Source organism: Xyrauchen texanus, chromosome 14 (assembly GCF_025860055.1).
Source record: "Xyrauchen texanus isolate HMW12.3.18 chromosome 14, RBS_HiC_50CHRs, whole genome shotgun sequence".
NCBI lineage: Eukaryota > Metazoa > Chordata > Actinopteri > Cypriniformes > Catostomidae > Xyrauchen > Xyrauchen texanus.
In genome coordinates, this window is record NC_068289.1 from 27,664,437 (window position 1) to 27,685,298 (window position 20,862).

At 39.2% G+C, this 20,862-nt stretch overlaps 1 protein-coding gene across 1 annotated transcript; it reads right to left on the bottom strand.

Annotated features, from left to right (window-relative positions):
• Positions 1–7: 7 nt before the first annotated feature.
• On the bottom strand, positions 8–20,195 carry LOC127655113 (uncharacterized). Its single transcript, XM_052142743.1, has 7 exons — positions 18,749–20,195; positions 16,677–16,750; positions 16,324–16,558; positions 4,787–7,038; positions 4,374–4,583; positions 3,821–3,923; positions 8–881 (listed from the first exon to the last, which is right to left on the bottom strand). Exons 1-6 carry the CDS (start codon positions 19,071–19,073, stop codon positions 3,822–3,824), a joined length of 3,198 nt encoding a protein of 1,065 aa, XP_051998703.1. The 5' UTR covers positions 19,074–20,195; the 3' UTR covers positions 8–881; position 3,821.
• Positions 20,196–20,862: the final 667 nt, after the last annotated feature.

Genomic DNA, 20,862 nt, shown 5'->3' on the forward strand with positions numbered 1-20,862 from the left:
CGTGAAGCAGATTTAAAATGCAAAATTTATTTTTATGGCTATTTGGTCATTCTACATTTTAAATTTGTGTTTTCAGACAAAACACACCTCAACATTTAAAACTTCTTCATACGAGTTAATTGCATTGTATTTTAAAGAAAGTTATACATAAAATGTTTGACAAGGTATTATCCAAAGGAGGGGGAAAAAGTCACATTAGACATGTTGGGATTCCCTTATCTAAAAGACTGTAGTCAAACAAAAATATATTCACTAAATTGTATACATCCAAATAATGGCATTTCATCAATGCAGGTTAATGGTTTCATGACTGCTATAAGCTTTCGTTTACCCAGCTTTCATTTAAAAACTCGACTCAAATTTCTGTAATCTTTAAAAAAAAAAAAATATATATATATATATATATATATTGCCAGACAACCACAAATAAAGGGTAGTCCATCAGCTCCACTCCAACAATCATTCAAGTACATCCCAGTCCACCGCATCTTTCTTAGGTTTTAAAACAAAGCTAACATTAAGTGCACTCAAGATTATACCATTTATAAAAAATAATCATAACAATCGTAGTAACAAATTTAAAGCATTCTACACAATTTTTCTTATAAATATATCACTATGACCATCAGGCTCCACCCCCTGAGAAAAAAAAAACACCACTTATTCAAGTTCTGGTTCAACTGCAAAGTAACTTCAGCTTAGTTACTCAAATAACAACAACTATTATTGTAATGGAAAAGACATAATTTAAACCATTGGGATATTATTTACATTAATAAATTGAACATCACGGTCATACACAGAATTTTGGTATTTACAGCATTCATATTCCAAGAATCAAAGCTTTTCTCCTCTTCATTTTTTATCCTGTGGCTTTTCACCTAAAATTCAAAAAGCATAAATTAATCAAGAGAATGTTAAGATGTGCAGCAACTCATAACAAAGTATATAATGTAACAACTGCATTTAATAAGTCAATATAATAAATGTTAATAATGTAATTTTCTCAAAACGTAATACAATTGTGACCATAATGTAATGACGTTTTTCATTACATTAAGGAGACATTTTACATTGTTAAACTAAAACATTTGAATGAAAAATTATATAATTTTCCAAACAAAACTATAGCATCCTTTTTAAAGGTGCTGGAAGCGATTTTAGCTGTCCTGGAATTTCCATGAGACTGGGCTGACACGCCCCCCCCTTTCCAAAACACCACCCTACAAAGATAGCGTTAAGCCCCGTACATACAGTATCTCACAAAAGGGAGTACACGGTTCACATTTTTGTAAATATTTGATTATATCTTTCATGTGACAACTCTGATGAAATGACACTTTGCTACAATGTAAAGTAGTGAGTGTACAGCTTGTATAACAGTGTAAAGTTGCTGTCCCCTCAAAATAACTCAACACACAACCATTAATGTCTAAACCTCTGGCAACAAAAGTGAGTACACACCCAAGTGAAAATGTCCAAATTGGGCCCAATTAACCATTTTTCCTCCCCGGTGTCATGTGACTCGGTGTTACAAGGTCTCAGGTGTGAATGGGGAGCAGGTGTGTTAAATTTGGTGTCATCGCTCTCACACTCCCTCATACTGGTCACTGGAAGTTCAACATGGCACCTCATGGCAAAGAACTCTCTGAGGATCTGAAAAAAAGAATTGTTGCTCTACATAAAGATGGCCTAGGCTATAAGAAGATTGCCAAGACCCTGACACTGAGCTGCAGCACGGTGGCAAAGACCATACAGCGGTTTAACAGGACAGGTTCCACTCAGAACAGGCCTCGCCATGGTCGACCAAAGAAGTGGAGTGCACGTGCTCAGCATCATATCCAGAGGTTGTCTTTGGGAAATAGACGTATGAGTGCTGCCAACATTGCGGCAGAGGTTGAAGGGGTGGGGGGGTCAGCCTGTCAGTGCTCAGACCATACGCAGAAAACTGCTTCAAATTGGTCTGCATGGCTGTCATCCCAGAAGGAAGCCTCTTCTAATGATGATGCACAAGAAAGCCCGCAAACAGTTTGCTGAAGACAAGCAGACTAAGGACATGGATTTCTGGAACCATGTCCTGTGGTCTGATGAGACCAAGATAAACTTATTTGGTTCAGATGGTGTCAAGCGTGTGTGGCGGAAACCAGGTGAGGAGTACAAAGACAAGTGTGTCTTGCCTACAGTCAAGCATGGTGGTGGGAGTGTCATGGTTTGGGGCTGCATGAGTGCTGCCATCACTGGGGAGCTACAGTTAATTGAGGGAACCATGAATGCCAACATGTACTGTGACATACTGAAGCAGAGCATGATCCCCTCCCTTCTGAGACTGGGCCGCAGGGCAGTATTCCAGCATGATAACTACCCCAAACACACCTCCAAGACGACCACTGCCTTCCTAAAGAAGCTGAGGGTGAAGGTGATGGACTGGCCAAGCATGTCTCCAGACCTAAATCCTATTGAGCATCTGTGGGGCATCCTCAAACAGAAGGTGGAGGAGCACAAGGTCTTTAACATCCACCAGCTCTGTGATGTTGTCATGGAGGTGTGGAAGAGGACTCCAGTGGCAACCTGTGAAGTTCTGGTGAACTCCATGCCCAAGAGGGTTAAAGCAGTGCTGGAAAATAATGGTGGCCACACAAAATATTGACATTTTCGGCCCAATTTGGACATTTTCACTCAGGGGTGTCCTCAATTTTGTTGCCAGAGGTTTAGACATTAATGGCTGTGTGTTAAGTTATTTTGAGGGGACAGCAACTTTACACTGTTATACAAGCTGTACACTCACTATACGTTGTAGCAAAGTGTCATTTCTTCAGTGTTGTCACATGAAAAGACAAATCAAATATTTACAAAAATGTGAGTGTACTCAATTTTGTGAGATACTGTATATGCAGTGACTTTATTGCTTGATGTCACTATTGGGCGTTTATACTGCTGTCGCTCTAACGTTATTGGTGGACTGCATGTCTGGACATGTATTTTGAAAATATGATCACAGATGAGATGTACAGTCAGTAAAACTAAGATTCATTTTTAATTTGACAATCAGTTTTCTTGTCCCTAAAATTTCTTGTCCCAGGGGAGAGTGTTTCATATAAGATGAGGCAGTGCTCATTGCATCGTATCATTAATAAAAGGTCAACGTATGAATCAAACTCACTCAGACTGCCGACAGTTTCTTTACCACACTTCCATTTTTTATTATATCCATGTATATTGTTACAAACAAATCACAGAACTGTAAAATCGCTCACAGATATATTGCAACGCTCCATCTAGTCTGCACTCAACGCCATTATTTCAAAGGAGAAGGATGATGTGACCCCCCTTTAAGACCCTCTTCCCTCCTATTGGTTGTTGCTCCCAAAAGTGGCTTCTGATTTGCCTAAAGTTAAACTTTCCTCAACCTTGTCCTGCCGCTTGCCATGCCCACATCTAGTCACCAGAGGTTGCTTGTTTCTCCGGAATGTGCTAGCTCTCATTGAAAATGAATAAGATAAGGTCGCTTTGTTGCAGGAGGTCATTGCATGGTGCTTTAGACCTAGTGCATCTTCTCACAGTTGTCAAACACAACAGTAGCAAAACAGCACCCTCAACTGTTATGAATCTGAATATGACATTAAACCTGAATAAAATAAATGTAAAAATAATTGCTTACAGCACCTTTAAGGCATAAAAAAAAACATTGGTATTCTACTTGACAGCAGAACATTTATTACATGCAACTTATTACATTATTCTTTCTTATTGTGTTATTAGTTGCCACAAGATGTCTGTGGCTGAGCATTACAGACTGTGTAAAGGTTTTTTTATGCATTACCTCAGTGAGTAGCAATGCACTGGTGGCATTTGTAGAGTTTGGGATTATGTGTCCTTATGTGATTCCTCACATTTCTCTGTCTGAAGAAAGTTTTACTGCACAACTGCGAGAGAGAGTAGAGAAATTGAAATATATAAATATATTTTGTTCTTTAGTTTACAGTAAAGCTGGATTCAAACTTGCGACAATCGCATTAGCATCAAAGCCTAATGTGTCAGACATAACTGCTAGGCCCCGGGCATAGATGATTCAATTATAATAAGGAAAATCTCCTCTGTCCCACCATAAAACCAAAATCCAGATACTGACTGTAAAGCTTATTACAGTGTTAGGATAGTGTAAGGTAGGGTAAAGTACAGAATGATATGATATGACTTCATTCATACTGGGGTGGATAAATCAATAGGTGATAATACCAAATACAACACAATACAATTCAGGAATACCAAAACAAATTAGAGTATAAAAAGAGAGAATGTTGTACAGTGGTCAGGCATACTGTTAGGAGGGCGATACAGCAGAATAATAGGACCTCAAGGGACATAATGCATACCGGGCAGGGCCAGTGTTTGCCTTCAGTGTGCCTGATACGGTGCATGATGAGTGCATCACAGTCCCTGTAGGAGGCCTTGCACTGCAGGCAAGCATGTGCTCCACTGGAGGCCTGAACTTGAGGACCCTTCTGCTGTTTGAGACATGCTTGTCGGATAGATTCCAATAGGACAGAACGGCGACTGCTCAAAGGAAGCAGCTTATTTACATTCTACCAAGACAAAAAGATAAATGTTTTATTCTCATCAGATCCCATTTTAGTTAAGTATTACTAGTTAAGATTTAGTCTCATTCACATACTCCTCCCCAAAACAGGTATGTATAAAAGCTTATGTAACGGTTACACAACATGCTTTTATTTGTCATGAGAACAAAGACCACTAAATGCTAGCATGAGACAAAGACTTTAACTACCTTTGTCTTGGTTGGTTCTTTCTTGACCTTACAGCTCCTCTTGCTGGCCTGGGGGTGTCTAGGGACTCTGCTTACTTTTAACCTTTGAGATACACTTGTTTCATCCCTCTCGGTCTTCACTCGAACAGCAATCCTTTGAGAAAAGGGTGTCGGTCTGTTGCCCAGTCCAGCCCAATGAGGCCCATTTAGACCAGTTCGATCTGGCAAAATCCTGGCCCTCACCCGATCTTTTTTTGCCATTTCAGGTGATGAATCTCCATGGGAACTTCTTCCATGGGAGACAGACCTAGTCAGGCAGATGTCCACACTCTCCTCCTCCCGTTTGATGCCACTTGGTGGCCGACAAAAGCCAAAGAGGAAACCTTGATCCAACAGTTTGATCGGTGGTTTGCTCTGACGCTTACCCAGGTCTGAGAGATCGCTGGCTGGGTATGGCTGGGTTAGGGGCATGGGGTCAGCTGGCTCTTCCTTTATGGTTTTATAAAGGGGATGACTATGAAGATGCTGGTGGTTGGTATCCCAGTTCATGGCACCGTATTGAATTTCAAGGCTCCCTTTTCTTTTTACATTTTCTATCATCTTTTTGTTCCCCTTCACCAGTGTTCCTCTTTCAGTTCTGCTGTGCTTTGTTTGTGCCATTCCTGTGGCATAGTTGCATTTTTTTTTGCTTCCAATTTGTTTTGAACTTTTAGGTTTCTCGGTTGTGGGACTGCCAGATTTGTACCGCTTTGTGTGCTGCGACTTTGTTGTGGCTAGCCTTACTGTGCGATCTGCTGGTGGGTGACCCCTGCGTGCTTGTCCTGTTGCTTTATGAGTTTGTATTCCTTGGAGGTGGTAGGCAGCATTGCGATGGTGAATAGGTGGTAGGATGGCATTATCAGAAGATTCATGTTTTATCCTTGGAATAGTTATTTTCGGAGTGGCACAGCCTTCAAGTTCTGGCAGCCTACCACTTCTTGCAGGCTGGTGTTGCATTTTGTCTTTATTTCTTTGGTGACTTCTGAAAGGTTGCTTATCGGTAGCTAAACTGGAGTCTTTCTGCAGCAAAGCCCTGCTACGTGTAGTCCTTGCACTTTGTTGTACAGCTTGCCCTGCAGAATCCTGTCTTTTCCTTTTGGACCTTTCTTGTTTCCAATATTCTTGGGGCTCTACTTTCCCTGGTTTGTTCAGTAAGTCCATTCTGCTCATGTCACAGAGGGACAGAGAAGGACTAACTGCTGCAAGTGCTCCTAAACTGGTTCCAAAACCCAATGTGACTCCTTGTGCACGGGGTTTACGTCGGGCTGTGAGCGAATAATCACTGACTTTTGATTTCCTAAGCCGTTTTTTCTGACCCCAGCCAGATAGTTCCTCTGGACCAGGAACGAGAGATTTCCTCTGCAAGCCAAGGAAACTAAGAAGACGGTATTTCTCCTGAGCACGGGGGCTGTACACTTCATCCTGATAAACTGTGTTACATACCTCTTCTTCCATATCCTCCTTTTTTATCTTTACTGAGGTTAAATGAGTCAAAGAGGTTGCCTGAGATTTGGACGTAGTCACTGAGAATTCAGAATGGTTCTTGTATGTCCGGTAGGAAGATGACTTCTTCTTTCTCTTGGTGGAGAGGTCAATTCTGGGCAGGAGTCTGCGCAAAGCAAGGGCAGCGCCAGGTGAGGAACGAAGCAGGCGACGTGATGGAGAGGAAGAACGAGTAGAGGTGCAAGAAGATGATGAGATGACTGAAGTTGTGGGCCGAGATGATGGCATTCTCTTGCCGGATGGAGACTTGAAGTCCATAAGTTTCATTCTACGGTTTGGGCTGCATGGAAAGCCATTTTTCTCAACATGAAAACTGGATGGGTCTTGGCATTGGAGCTGAGGGTTTGTGGTTTCGGTTTCAGATTCATTTGACACCTTATCACCAATGTGCTCTCTGTACTGCGCTTGGGTTTTCCATGAAGACCCAGAGCTTTCTCCTTCCTCAATCACTCTCCTCCTCTTGAATCCCAATTTCCCTCCTGTAGTTGAAATATCGTCTCTCCTGAAAGGCCCAGACATTGAATAATTTGGTTCACCAGCAGTACTGTGCATTTTGGAACATGGCTGATATGTCTCTCGCTCTTTTTTGATAGCCGAGCAGGCCTCAAGGGCGGGCCACATGCGTAGATGATGGGCCATGGCACAAACCTCTGTCAAGCTGTCCAGATTCAGATTTAGGGTCGAAGTGTAAGAGAACTCAAGTAAAGCAAGCAAGCTCTGCTCACTAAAACCTATGGGAGCACAAATCATAGTGGATTAATGCCCTAAATGATGAAAAAACAAAAATTAAGGGTGCTGTCATAGGACGATGTCTGTCTAATGGTTATGAATTTAGACTGTTGGAATACAAATGTGGCAAGTTTGGCGAACCCAATACAAATTCTATACTGTGTGTTAGTCATGGTCGTTACCATTAAGTTCCAAATATTACATAAAAGAACCATAAAAGCACCATTAAAGTAGTCCATATTACTCATGTATTTGTATTTAAGTGTGAAATGAGGACATACAATAGCTTTGTGAATTGCAAAAGGCTCAATTTAATAAATGTAGATGCTCAACGGTTCGGTTAGCTATGACATGCATTGAAAATGGCAATGGAGGAACATATAACCAGAATGAATGAGAAGCTAAATAAACTACTTTGAGATATAATTATTATTATTAATATAGAGTACTGTGCAAAAGTCTTAGGCACATAAGTTGTTTCACAAAAGCTTTTGTCTTAAGATGGTTATTGGTTGGCATATATCATTAACTTTAATGTGTCAATAGGAAATATAAATATTAGACTCCCAAACATTACTTTTGTAAATAGAAAAGATTAGAACAAAAGAACAGGGAGCCCTGGAATAGATGTCATGGGCCCCCCCAATGTCAGTCTGAGATTAGGGTGCACAATTAATCGAAATGAAATCGAAACCGCGATATGACCTTTTGCGATTATTAAATTGCAAAGGCTGCGATTTAATTAAATAAATAAATAGTCTGCTCCCTTCAAAGTTTATTTGCGCTGCTCTGTCCAGTCTACATTAAATTAGCGCTTTGTTACAGTGTTTTCAGAGCGGTTCTGTGCTCCACAACTCCCTCTCATGCTTAGAGTAACAGAAGTGTTCGGAGTTCAGTTCTGTTTGCTTACGTACGCTAAACGCTTTATTTACACTAAACTGGCGAGTCCTGCGTGAAGCGTTTTTATTATTATCTCGCGGTAGCAGCATCACAATCTCCGCAAGGCACAGGTATCATAATAAGAACGCAGAATACAAGATGGGGTATAATTCAAACATCTTTATTAAATGATTGTTGAGCAAACCGCATTAGTCCAGAAAAATCTCTTCAGTCTCCCGTCATTTGTTTACTTTACGAGAGGCGTGTCACCCTTATTACACTCCCGTGGAAACAAGTGAAAGCGTCTATAAGTCTATATCAAATATTTAGTTAATATAATGCATTGCTAAATTAAATATAATAAAATAATGAATACAAATAATTTAATTAATTGCTGACAAACTAACCAAATTTTCACTATAAATTGAATTACACCAATGGGTTATCAGTTCAACTTCAGTTCGACATTAAGCCTCATTCTTAAGGACTATCTTATATACAGTAAAGAATAGTTTATATAAGCCTACTAGTTTTTAAGGTATAGAATAAAGAGTAACATTTATATTTTGTGTATACTGAATTATTCAATCAACAAACATTATTTTTGACAGCAACAACTATGTTTTTACCAACAGGGAAATTTAGTTAACAGTGACATTGAGCAGAAAGCTTACATATAACCAGTTTTGACAGAGCTGCTGGGAAAAAGTTAAATGATCAGCATCGATTGATGAGATGAAAAGATGTTATCGGATGTTAAAATCCTGATTGGCGCATCCCTAATATTCAAGTTGACTGTTTCAAAAACTAATGTTGATGATTAGTGGGCTGAGATCCTTTCACAAAATGGATTAAAACAGGTACACGGCGGATGGTAACATTTGGATATGAAGAAGAATTAGTTTCAATGTTTATGTATGTATTTGTTTGTGGTTGAACTGAAAAAAAGGTCTCAGTTTGGTTCTTTTTAAGAAGGCTCAAATGTGAAATCCCCAGTAGCCTTTCTGCAGTTGAACATGTGGAAAACATTACCATCATAATCGCAGTGCAAATCGCAATCGCAATGTTTTTCGGAATAATCGCAATATGACTTTTTGTCCAAATCGTGCAGCCCTAGACTGAGATTACATAAAGGGACAGAAGCAATATAGACAGTAGGGTTGGGCGATGTCCCCTGAATTGGCAGTTGACAATGTTGACAGTAAAACATCGTGATGGACGATGATATCGTCGGTGGGGTGGGGCGGGGATTATATAATTTCATATAATTTAAAAAAAATTATAATTTCGTTATTTTACTAACCCAACTAATGACTCGTCGGCGCTTTATCAGTAGGTTGCACGACACGTGAAGCATTTTTTTTTTTTAGCTTTCACTTAAGAAGAGTTGTGCACTTTTTATTTTAATATATCTCTTTACATAAATACTATAACTTCGTTATTTTACTCACTGATGAGCAAAAGGTCGAGGCAGAAATGACCATGTACCAGCAGGAAATGGCCATTGATGGGGAAGAGGACCCACTGACTTGGTGGAAAACGAACAACAAAAGGTTTCCGTTCATGGCAAGATTAGCACGGACATATCTGTGCATATGTGCTACCAGTACTCCATCAGAGCGGGTCTTCAGCACAGCGGGTAGTGTAGTTACTCCAATCCGCAGCTTATTAAAACCAGATAAAGTGAATATGTTGGTATTTCTGTCCAGAAACATCGAAACTTAAACATGGTCTATGGTGAAAGATATTAGACTTCTTTACGCATTTTTCGCCATCCGTTGCGGAGCTATTCGATTTTGCATATTATTTTTTTAAAGTTCAATTGTGTAGTTCATATGACCACTTTATAATATTTCAATAACATAATTTATTTTGTAGCCTGTGCTGAAGTTAATTGTGCTGCTAATTATAAGTGAAATGTTAATGCCGAGTTTCAGTCTGAGTGTTGTTCCATGTTCTTTATTTGTTGTTCTTCTATGTTTTAATAAATGTGTGTTATTCATATTCACCTTGTTTCTTTCATTTGATTTGACATTATGGATTTATGGCCAAGGAAATTTTTCTTTAAAAGTATTAACCAGACAAAAGTTATTCGACGTTCGCTGGTCTGGGTTTATCTTAAACTGCCGCTTCAGTGTATACAAGAGCTATGTAACAATGAGCAAGATTTTCTGAGACACTACAACTACTAATAATTAATTAATAAAGGCTATTTTCTTGTAGCCTACAACATAAAATATTTTAATCTAAATGTACAGTGTAAGACATGTAAAAAAAAGACAAGAAGCTAACAATGTGAAGATAAATATTTGTGTAGCCTGCCTGACACGGTATTTTCACAGACTAACACGTCACATCTCTGGCATATACTACAGTATTTAAAATAGCATACATATATGCATTAGTTATATTCTCAATTTAATTTACAGAGCAATCCCTGCAAAGTTTTTAGGTTAACTATAGAAGAGACTAGGATTAGTGAGTCAACACTAGCAAGACTCGCAAAAGGGGGCGCGGCATCACGATGGTGGCTCTACATCGTGATGTTGGTCAGACATCACGATGGACGATGATATCGTCCATCGGCACAACCCTAATAGACAGCCTAAATAGAAGAACTGTGGCAAATTCTCCAAGAGGCTTGGAACATCCTGTCTGCCAACAAGCAAGAAAAACAGTGTCTGGGTGTACCTAGGAGAATTGGTGCTGTTTTAAAGGCAAAGGTGGTCACACCGAATATTTATTTAGCTTTTTTATGTTTACTAGACTTTGTATGACATTAAGTGATACATTATTTTTGAAGACATCCTCACCATGCAAAATTTTTCACAAGTGCCTCAAACTTTTGCACAGTACTGCATTACAAATTACAATTATATTTCCAAAAAAACATTTAATTTTTAAAAAAACTGGACCTTAATGCTTCCTTAATTTATAAATTTAAAACCATGACTTGCACTGCACACAAATGACTAATATTGACATTATATTCATGCTGTTTAACAGAGGGGAACTGGCCCCCACATTGAGCCTGGTTTCTCCCAAGGTTATTTTTCTCCATTAACCAACATCTTATGGAGTTTTGTTTTCCTGGCCACAGTCACCTTCAGCTTGCTCACACATACAATTAAATACAATTATTAAATTTCTATACATATTTTACAATCATATTTAATCAAACTAAACAATAGTCGCTATAAGACATTATAGATATTACAGTTTCATTTTTGTTTTGTAAAGCTGCTTTGAAACCTTGCGTGTTGTGAAAAGCACTATACAATTAAAAATTACTTGACTATTTCAGTTAACTGGGTTTACAAATAATGTAAAGAAAAAGAGATCTAAATTAAAGTCCAGACACAAATGTGCAAAGAGAACTGGCTTATTTTCATCTGAAGAATTTTTCTGGAATTACTGTTATTACTGAATTACTGAATTGGCTGCTACATTATACAGTAGACTACCGGTAGTTAACAATAGTGTTTCTTAATAGGCTACACGTGTTTTTATGAAATTGTTTTCTCTATTTTATAATGAAAATGTGTTTCTCTACATTTAAAATGCACTGCCTGGCCAAAAATAAAAAAGTTGCTGTTTGGATTTGAATAAGCAGATACTTATGAGCTTATGACTGGATCATTATTGCAGTGATTAATACATTTCAGCTGGCAACAATTATTTTAACCCTAACTGACGCAGTGTGTAGCTTCTCATTCCTTAAATAGCCATGTCGGAAGACGTATCCTGTGGTCGTAGAAAAGATGTTAATGTTTTAGATGGGGCAAATTATTGGCCTGAATTAAGCAAAAACAACTAATAATATTGCTGAAATTACTGGAATTGTGTTAATAACTGTCCAACGCTTTATTAAAACCTGGATGGATAGTGGTGAACCGTCACATTCGTGGAAGAAATGTGGTCAGAAAAAAGTCTTTAATGATCGTTGTTGCAGGTTAACATGTTAACTGTATAAACTTGGACTAACAAACATACACCCATATCACTTGTACTGTACATTGGCAATGTACAGTACAAGTGATATGGGTGTATGTTTGTAAGTCCAAGTTTATACGGTCAACAGGTTAACCTGTGACATTTCTCCCCCTTTCCTCAGACACCTGAGGTGTCCTAGAGAGGTAATCTGCTGTACAATTTTGTGACCCAGTTTTGTATAAAACTTCAAAGTCAAATGGTTGGATGTCTTCAACCATTGCAACATGGATGTCTTCAACCATTGCAACATGTCTCGCTGCTTTTCCAGTTTCTTGAACATGAGCAAAAAGTTTTTAAAATACCATGTCAAATTAAAAACGGTGCAATAATGTGTTCTGTTAAGGGGCCGTTCCCACATGCAACAGTTTGCAGCGGCAAGCAACTAGAATAATTTATTTATCTTGGTTATTTGCGATTATGCTACCAGTTACCCTGAGGCATATCCACTACGAGAGGTCACTAAGCAAATAGCCACTGTACTCATACGATTTTTCTCGCAGGTTGGCATACCTCGGGAAGCGCTCACAGATCAGGGCCCAAACTTCATGAGCCACACCCTACAGAAAGTATATAAATTGCTGGGCATAAAGAGAGTGCGGACCACCCCTTACCAACCTCAGACTGACGGTCTGGTTGAACGTTTCAACCAGACCTTGAAAACCATGCTGAGGAAGTATGTTTCTGACACGGGCAAGGACTGGGACAAATGGCTTCCATTCCTCCTGTTTGCATATAGGGAGGTACCTCAGGCATCTACAGGGTTCTCGCCATTTGAACTGCTGTATGCTCACCCAGTCAGAGGGCCTCTGGATGTACTGAGGGCGAGTTGGGAGGCCATGATAAACCAGGCAAGAAAAAAATTATCTCCTATGTGCTAAAGATGGGAGAGCATCTGCAGAAGACAACAGCCCTTGCACGAGAAAACCTCCTGCAGCCTCAAGCATGCCAAAAAGAGTGGTATGCCTGAACAGCCTGACCCCGTACGTTTGAGCCAGGTGAGAAGGTCTTGTTGTTGTTACCAACGAGTGAGCATAAACTTTTGGCTAAGTGGCAGTGCCCCTATCAAATAAAGTGGAAGGTTGGCCCTGTGACATGAGATAGAGATCCCATCCAGGACCAAACCCTTGCAAATCTTCCATGTCAACATGTTAAAGCAGTGGTATGCTCGTTCCACACAACCAGACCCTACATCTGTGGAAGTACCTGGAACAGTACCTGCCTGGTCGTCAGAGCAACAGTCAGCTGAGCCTTGAGCACCTGGAAGATGAAAAAAGGCAGGAACTTCTACAGTGCCTCCCGGCCCAACTCTTTATGGAGACACCTGGCAGAACAGGCGTGATCCATCATCACATCACTCTGAAAGATCCCAAACCCATTGGTCAGCCAGTATACTGGGTCCCAGAGAGACTTCTGCCAGTTATGAAGGAAGAGTTGGAGACCATGCAGAGTCTTTGTGTGATTGAACCTTCAACCAGTGAATGGAGCAATCCTATTGTTCTAGTGCCTAAGAAGGATGGCAGTCTTCTATTCTGTCTGGATTTCCGCAAGCTCAATAGTGAGCAAATTTGACCCGTATCCCATGCCAAGGGTAGATGAGTTAGTGGAGAGTCTTGGAAGAGCAAAGTATCTCACCACACTAAACCTCTGCAAGGGATATTGGCAGGTCCCATTAAGTATAGAGAGTAAGGAGATGACTGCATTTAAAACACCATTTGGACATTTTCAGTTCTGTGTCCTACCCTTTGGGCTTCATGGAGCTCCAGCTACTTTCCAAAGGATGATGGACCAGATACTCCATGGGACTGAGAATTTGCTGCTGCTTACTTGGATGACATTATCATCTACAGTCAAACTTGGCAGGAGTATCTGGATCATCTGAAGCATGTGCTATTAAGAATTAAGAATGCTGGTCTAAATATCCGCCCAGACAAATGCACCCTAGCTAGGACTGAGACACAATACCTAGGGTATGTGCTGGGTCATGGAGTAATACGTCCCACAGGTGGGGAAAGTGGAAGCCATCAAGTATGCAGAATGGCCGGTGACCAAGAAACACGTCCGTTCTTTCCTAGGACTTGTGGGGTGGTACAGGCGTTTTATCCCCAACTTCTCTGAACGAGCCTTTTCCCTAACTGATTTAACTAAAAAAAGACAAGCCAAATAAAGTGAACTGGACTCAGGACTGTGAGAGGGCTTTCCAGGACATAAAGGCTTCCTTATGCACAGAGCCCATTTTAGTGTCCAGACTTTGAAAAGACTTTCACAGTACAGACAGATGCTTCTGAGCATGGCATTGGGGCTGTACTACTTCAGGAAAATCAAGGACAGCTCCAACCGATTGCCTACATCAGCAGAAAAGCTTCCCCGTGAATCCAGGTATTCTACGGTTGAGGAGTGTCTGGCAATTAAATGGGCATTGGACTCTTTTAAGATACTACCTGATGGGAAGCAATTCAAACTTGAGACTGATCAAGGGCATTGGCCTGGTTGGGTCGTATGAGGGATACAAATGCCTGTATCACCAGATGGTTTTTAGCCATCCAACCATTTGACTTTGAAGTTTTATACAAAACTGGGTCACAAAGTGGGAGAAATGTCACAGGTTAACCTGTTGACTGTATAAACTTGGACTTACAAACATACACCCATATCACTTGTACTGTACATTGCCAGCAAAATTAACATCCATGGAGTTTTTATTTTGTACAGTCTAAAGTTTGTTACTGTGGAGTTTTCAACTCTTAAAAGTTTGTCACTATATTTCTAAAAGAACAAAATGCCAGAACATACAATAATTCAGGTGACAATTGCCTTTATTTTTCCACAAATTTTCCACAAACCTGGTAGCAGTTAAACTTCCCAGTTCACACTTTGTACAATCAAACCCATAATCTGGGTCAAACTGCTTTATAAAGCAACAGCCACATCACTTCCTGTGGAAGCTACCATTTTGGTGTGATGTCACAGGGTAGAATTAATGAACCGTGGTTTTTGACCATTTATTTTGTTGATAAACGTTCTTCTGTTAATGGTTGTGGTATTACCTGTTTGGGAAGTTTAAGTTTTGTTGTGTTGAGTGTTTAAATTATTTCATTTGATTGTTGCAAACTTTTTAGTTTGTTTCTGTTAAATTGGTATGCCCTGTAGGTGGGGCTTTAGCCTATAAATAGGCTTGCTGGCTGAATGCATTCAGCTCTGATTTTGGACTGAGCAGTGTTGCAAACTTGGGCCATTCGGTTTAGCCAAATTAGCACATTGTTGCGGTTTTGTTTTGTTTTTGTACAGTTTATTTATTTTTGTTTCCTCCTGCACTGTAAATATTTTTGCACCTTCCAATTAAACACCATTTTTGGATTATGCATAAACATTTTGTACAGCACGTCATTTCCTTTTATCACTCCAACTGTTTGGCCTTCTTTACAATCGTGATCGGAGATCTATAAACGCTTGAAGTCAAAAACGACAATAGAACTCACTTAAAGGATTGAGACTAAATAGCTGTGTGGCCACAATAAAGCCACTTGTTAGTGAGGCTAATTGGAAAAAAACACATCAATTTGCTAGGGAACATAAAGATTGGACTGTGGAGCAATGGAGAAAGGTTATGTTGTCTGACATGCCCAGATTTACCATTCAAAGCGATGGGCATGTCAAGGTAAGAAGGGAAGCGCATGAAGCGATTTCCTGTCATGCATAGTGTCCAATGTACAAGCCTCTGGAGGCAGTGTTATGATCTGGAGTTGCTTCAATTGGTCAGGTCTAGGCTCAGCAAAATTATGCAGCAATAAAATTAAGTCAGCTGACTACCTGAAAGTACTGAATCACCAAGTTATAACATCAATGGATTTTTTTTCATCCCTGATGTCATGGGCATATTCCAGGATGACGATGCAAAGACTCAACAGGCTCAAATTGTGAAAGAGAGGTTCAGGGATCATGAGAAATCATTTAATTACAAATTGGCCACCACAGAGTCCTGACCTTAACCCCATTAAAAGTCTTTGGGATGTTCTGGTTCGACTCTCCCGTCATCAATACAAGATCGGCCAATAATGTATGCAATCTGGACGGAAATCCACGATGAATGCATGCTGTAATCAAAGCTAAAGGCGGTCCAACGAAATATTAGAGTATGTGACTTTTTTTTTGCAGTGTGAAGTATTAATATTCTAAACTCATTAAAATACAAACATCAGAATCAGATTGGGAGAGAAATAGTAGTATAGGCGCATCCCCTCGTAACAAGCAATATTTGACAATGTAAACAACAAATAAAATCAATTACAGAAGATGAGGCCTACCTAAATAAAAATTATACTCAAAACTTTCAATAAAATGCTTTGTAGATTAAAAGAAGTGTAAATTAACACCGATTTTAAAATTGGTTTGGATTTTAAAATGTACTGCACTCATACCTGTGAGGTCAACATGCGACTGAGGGTTAGTGCTGGAGTCCGTTTCAGTAAATAACTCCTGAAAGTACTCGCTCACCGCCGCAAGGACCGCCTTGTGGGCAACAAAAGACTGGCCACCTGCAGTTTTCAGTGTAATGTCACAGAAGAGCCCTGCCTCCCGCTGACCATTCAGCTTTCTTAAGACTTCATGACTATGTGATTTCACCATCCTGGAGATAAGCTCCACATCTGAACACTGGAGAGAGAGAGAGACAAAGTGAAAGTGAGAGAGGAGTGAGATAAAGTTTTATAAAACAAACAAGCGTTGTCATAATCATGACTGATATGCACAACATGTTCTAATAGCCTTTTACCTCCGATATTTCAGACGGTCTACGTTGGCATTCCTCACAACCAAGGACAAAGTCTCTGACCTGAAAGTACATTCCTAAAAAAATACAACACACAAAAAGATTAATAAAAATGTTTTTGTCTATGTGACATTACTCCTTTACTCAACATGGATCTCAGTTGTGTGTGTAACTTCTCTTCTCTTCTCTTTCATTTTCACATTCTTTTGACCAAATTAAATTTAGAGTACAAAATGTGCTGCCTCCAGCTTGGGTACTAGTTTTGTTGTCAGATTTAGCAGAAGAAGTGAATACTTCTCCACTAGCATAATGTAAACAGAACAAAAAGCCCATTAATCATCATCTCTTATAAGTATGGCACTGCAGCCAAGAATCCAGCTGAATGAGACACTTGTCAATGGAAAAAGTGGTTAAGAGAGTAAAAAAAAAAAATTGTATTTGATTTACCAAACTTTAGCTTACGATGAATGCAGGTGTAAATGTAAATCAGCTAAAGAACTACAAAATGATTCATGCAGCATGTTATTCTTCAGAACAAAACGTCCACTTATCGCCAAGTTATGTTTACCACAGACCTTATCTTACTCATATGTTGAAAAAAAAAAACATTATAAAAACTCATTGTGAATTAGACTTCCAGGTTCGCCTACAAATTTTCGTCACTGCTGAACAGTTCTATATTCTTTGTACTTACATAAATGCATATCTTAGCTTTATAAATTAACAGTGCTACTCATCGAACAAGATCGAGTCATCTTCACCAATTTTTTTAATCTGAATCTATAATTACAATCAATATTTAAGTAAATATGTGCATATTATCCTCATTTAAATGATTTGTTCATCTAGGATCAGATTCATTTGGCAAACAAGGATTTTTTTGTAGCATGCAGACAAAAAAAAAAGAAAAAAAAAACACCACAGGATGCAGCCCACTGACAGTTAAGTGTAAAACTCTCAACACAACTCCTTACTTGATAGATACCAATGATAGAGTAAAGATTGTCATTGTTTAATCAGTTCTAAGGACTGGATCGGTGTAGATTTGGTTAAAGAACTAAGCTGACAACTGAAAGGTTGTAGGTTTAAACCAAAGAAGTGATCCATAAACTTCAGATGATTGGGTCAGGTGACATAATTAATTAATTTGTGGCCTAAATCAAGGCACTTAACATCATATTATTTTAGGTGGACTGTCTCTGTACAAAATGCACTATTAGTAACTAAAGTGATAGTTTTGCCAAAAATTTTAATTCTCTCATCATTTACTCACCCAGATGTGTATGACTCTTTTTCTGCAGAACACAAATAAAGATTTTAAGAAGAATATTTCAGCTCTGTTGGTACTTTCAATTCAAGTGAAAGGTGGCCAGAAATCTGAAGGTCCAAAAACCACATAAAGGCAGCCAAAAAGTAATCCATAAGACTCCAGTGGTTAAAGCTATATCTTCATAAGTGATATGATAGGTGTGGGTAAGAAACAGGTCAATATTTAATTAATATAAATCTCCACTTTCAGATTTGAAAGTGAAATTGGAGATTTCTAGTAAAAAAGGATTTAAATATTGATAATTTTCACACTCACACACATCATACCACTTCTGAAGGTATGGATTAAACCACTGGAGTCTTATGTATTACTTTTATGCTGGCTTTTGGACTTTCTGATTTTTGGCCACCATTCACTTGCATTGAAAGTACCAACAGAGCGGAGATATTCTCCCAAAAAACGTAATTTGTGTTCAGCAGAAGAAAGAAAGTCATCTACATCTGGAATGCATGAGGGTGAGTAAATGATAAGAGATTTTCATTTTTGGGTGAACTATCCCTTTAATTAGCCTCGTGATTAGTGACTAAATAATAATTAGGACCACTTAGGTAAACTTGCAACCACTAGACACTCAATGGTAAGTAGCCTAATCATTACCCAACAGAACAGAAGTTTTAAAAAGACGACTATCAAGTTCCATGTTTACTACAATTTTAATAAACAAGCGACAAGAGTCCCCTACCGGTTTCACGGCGAGACTTTATACAAGCTGTGTAATAAAACAGATATAAAGAAAATTACAAACCTTCCCACCAATAGTGCTCGGCCACCAGTCTGTACGTGTCATCCAGGGTATGGTGCGACTTGCCCGGTCTCTTCTCGTGGAAGGCTGCTATGGACTGGGGCCGCTTGTGTTCTGCCAGCACCTCCCGGTACTGGACAAACCCCTTCTCTAATTTCTTGCGGTAAAGAGATTCGCCGATTACTTCGAAGGCAGAAGATGTGACGGACGCGCATCCGCTGTTCACACACATCTCTTCGCGTTCCCGCTGCTCGCGCGCTGGGAGTTTAGTAGTGCGTAAGGTGTCATCAGTACCATACGGAGTGTTATTGGTGCATTCACTGGCCATTTTCACCGGATTTCTTTCTCAAGACAACTTTACTTCCAGTGCAGATTGTTTATGATAGTGTCCCTCCCCTATGTAAAAAGCAGAACCTTTCACCTTGTGTTCAACCACCGACATTAAAACGCTTCTGAAATCAGGGACGCTCTTAAAGTATCTATTAAGTTTTTATTATCTACAAAATTCACAAAGATTCAAAAGCCATGCAGGACACACTACAAATCTCCAATTCGGATATTTAAGGAGTAAAGCCTATTCAACAATATTATGATAATGATAATAACAACCAACAATAATTAAAACAGTTTCAAGTGGTATCAGAAGTCCAGGATGCTATTAAAAATCATTGGAGGAGCAGCTCAAGTATTTTTCAATTAAGTCCATCATCTTTGGTGCTTGTGATGTGCCAGACATTTTCAACACATTCAAAACATGAAAGATTACAAATAATACATGTGAAATATTGATTTTAAACAGAACAACCACCTCCACAATCAAAAGCCATCAGTCTATCCCGACAGTTGAGAATAATTTAAATAAATAATGAGATAAAAATGTGGGACATGGATGGTATTCTAAAGTTGTTTCATAAAACTGCCTGGTTGTCCTGTGAAACTGAACTATACACAATCACATAAACAATCGTGGTCAGACAAATGTCTTCAATCCGCTCACTCTGTCAAATATGCAGTGGATGCCAGTCATTAATATTAAATTATTATTTAGACAGATAATTCGGGGGCCTCTTTCTTCAGATGTATACACTTGAGGCAACAATTTATCAATAAACACCGAAACGCCAACTACGTCATAACAGGAGATCCATTGAAAGTATCCAAATCTCTACGCGGGCAACAGTAACAATCGAGCGGACGGGTCTTCCTCTCTCGCGTGCAACTTGTGATTTCTTGAACTCGGTCTCAACACGCCGCGGCTAATCTGTCGCGCGACCTATGTGCGAAACCCATCCAAACGTGAAACGGCGGGCTCAAAAATCAACAATATAATCCGCGGTATCCCCTGAACGTGCTCCGTGTCCGTTCTTGTAATGTTAAACCCAGTCAGATGATCAAATAATCCAATTTTTTAAATCGTAGTCCTATGTTGGTTTCCATTCGTCAACCTAACTTCGCATCGACGCCCTGATGCCTCACCCCCTCCTTTCGTCGACGATTATTGGTGAGCTCTTTAAAGAACGGAAACTGCGGACGATGCCATTGGTCCTTGAGGCTGTCACTCGATTAGCTGTTTTCCTTACTTTTTCCCTACATGAAGAGGTTATTGACGTCAGCGTTACCTTACTTAGTGTCAAGTTTATCAATATGAATAAGGATAACGCCGAAAATATTGTTGACTTTTGGCTGATTTTAATTTGTGGCCTTCTCATTGACATATATTATGCTACGCATTCTCGTATTTGTACGAATGATTTGTGTTTCGACAGATTGTGTCATAGGTCTATGTTTTGGTACGGTTATTATTTCAAATGCAATGTATATGTATGATTGTTTAACTCTGTTGAAATTTTCGCATCTTTGGCCAAATATATAAACATAAATGTAGCCTATATTTTAAAATGCAGTTCAAGTGTTCACACTAGTACACCGATCTGGGATTATTCTGGAAGGATTTTTTTTCTTCCTCTTCTTTCTGAATGCACCCCTAATTGTCACTTGTAAACACAATTAAAATATTGTATTTGGCAAAGCAGTGATGCTGTGGCAACTATCAAATGACTTGCTTATGCTTTTTGTAAAACAAAACTGACCAATGAGCCATGGTCTAGTCTTGCATT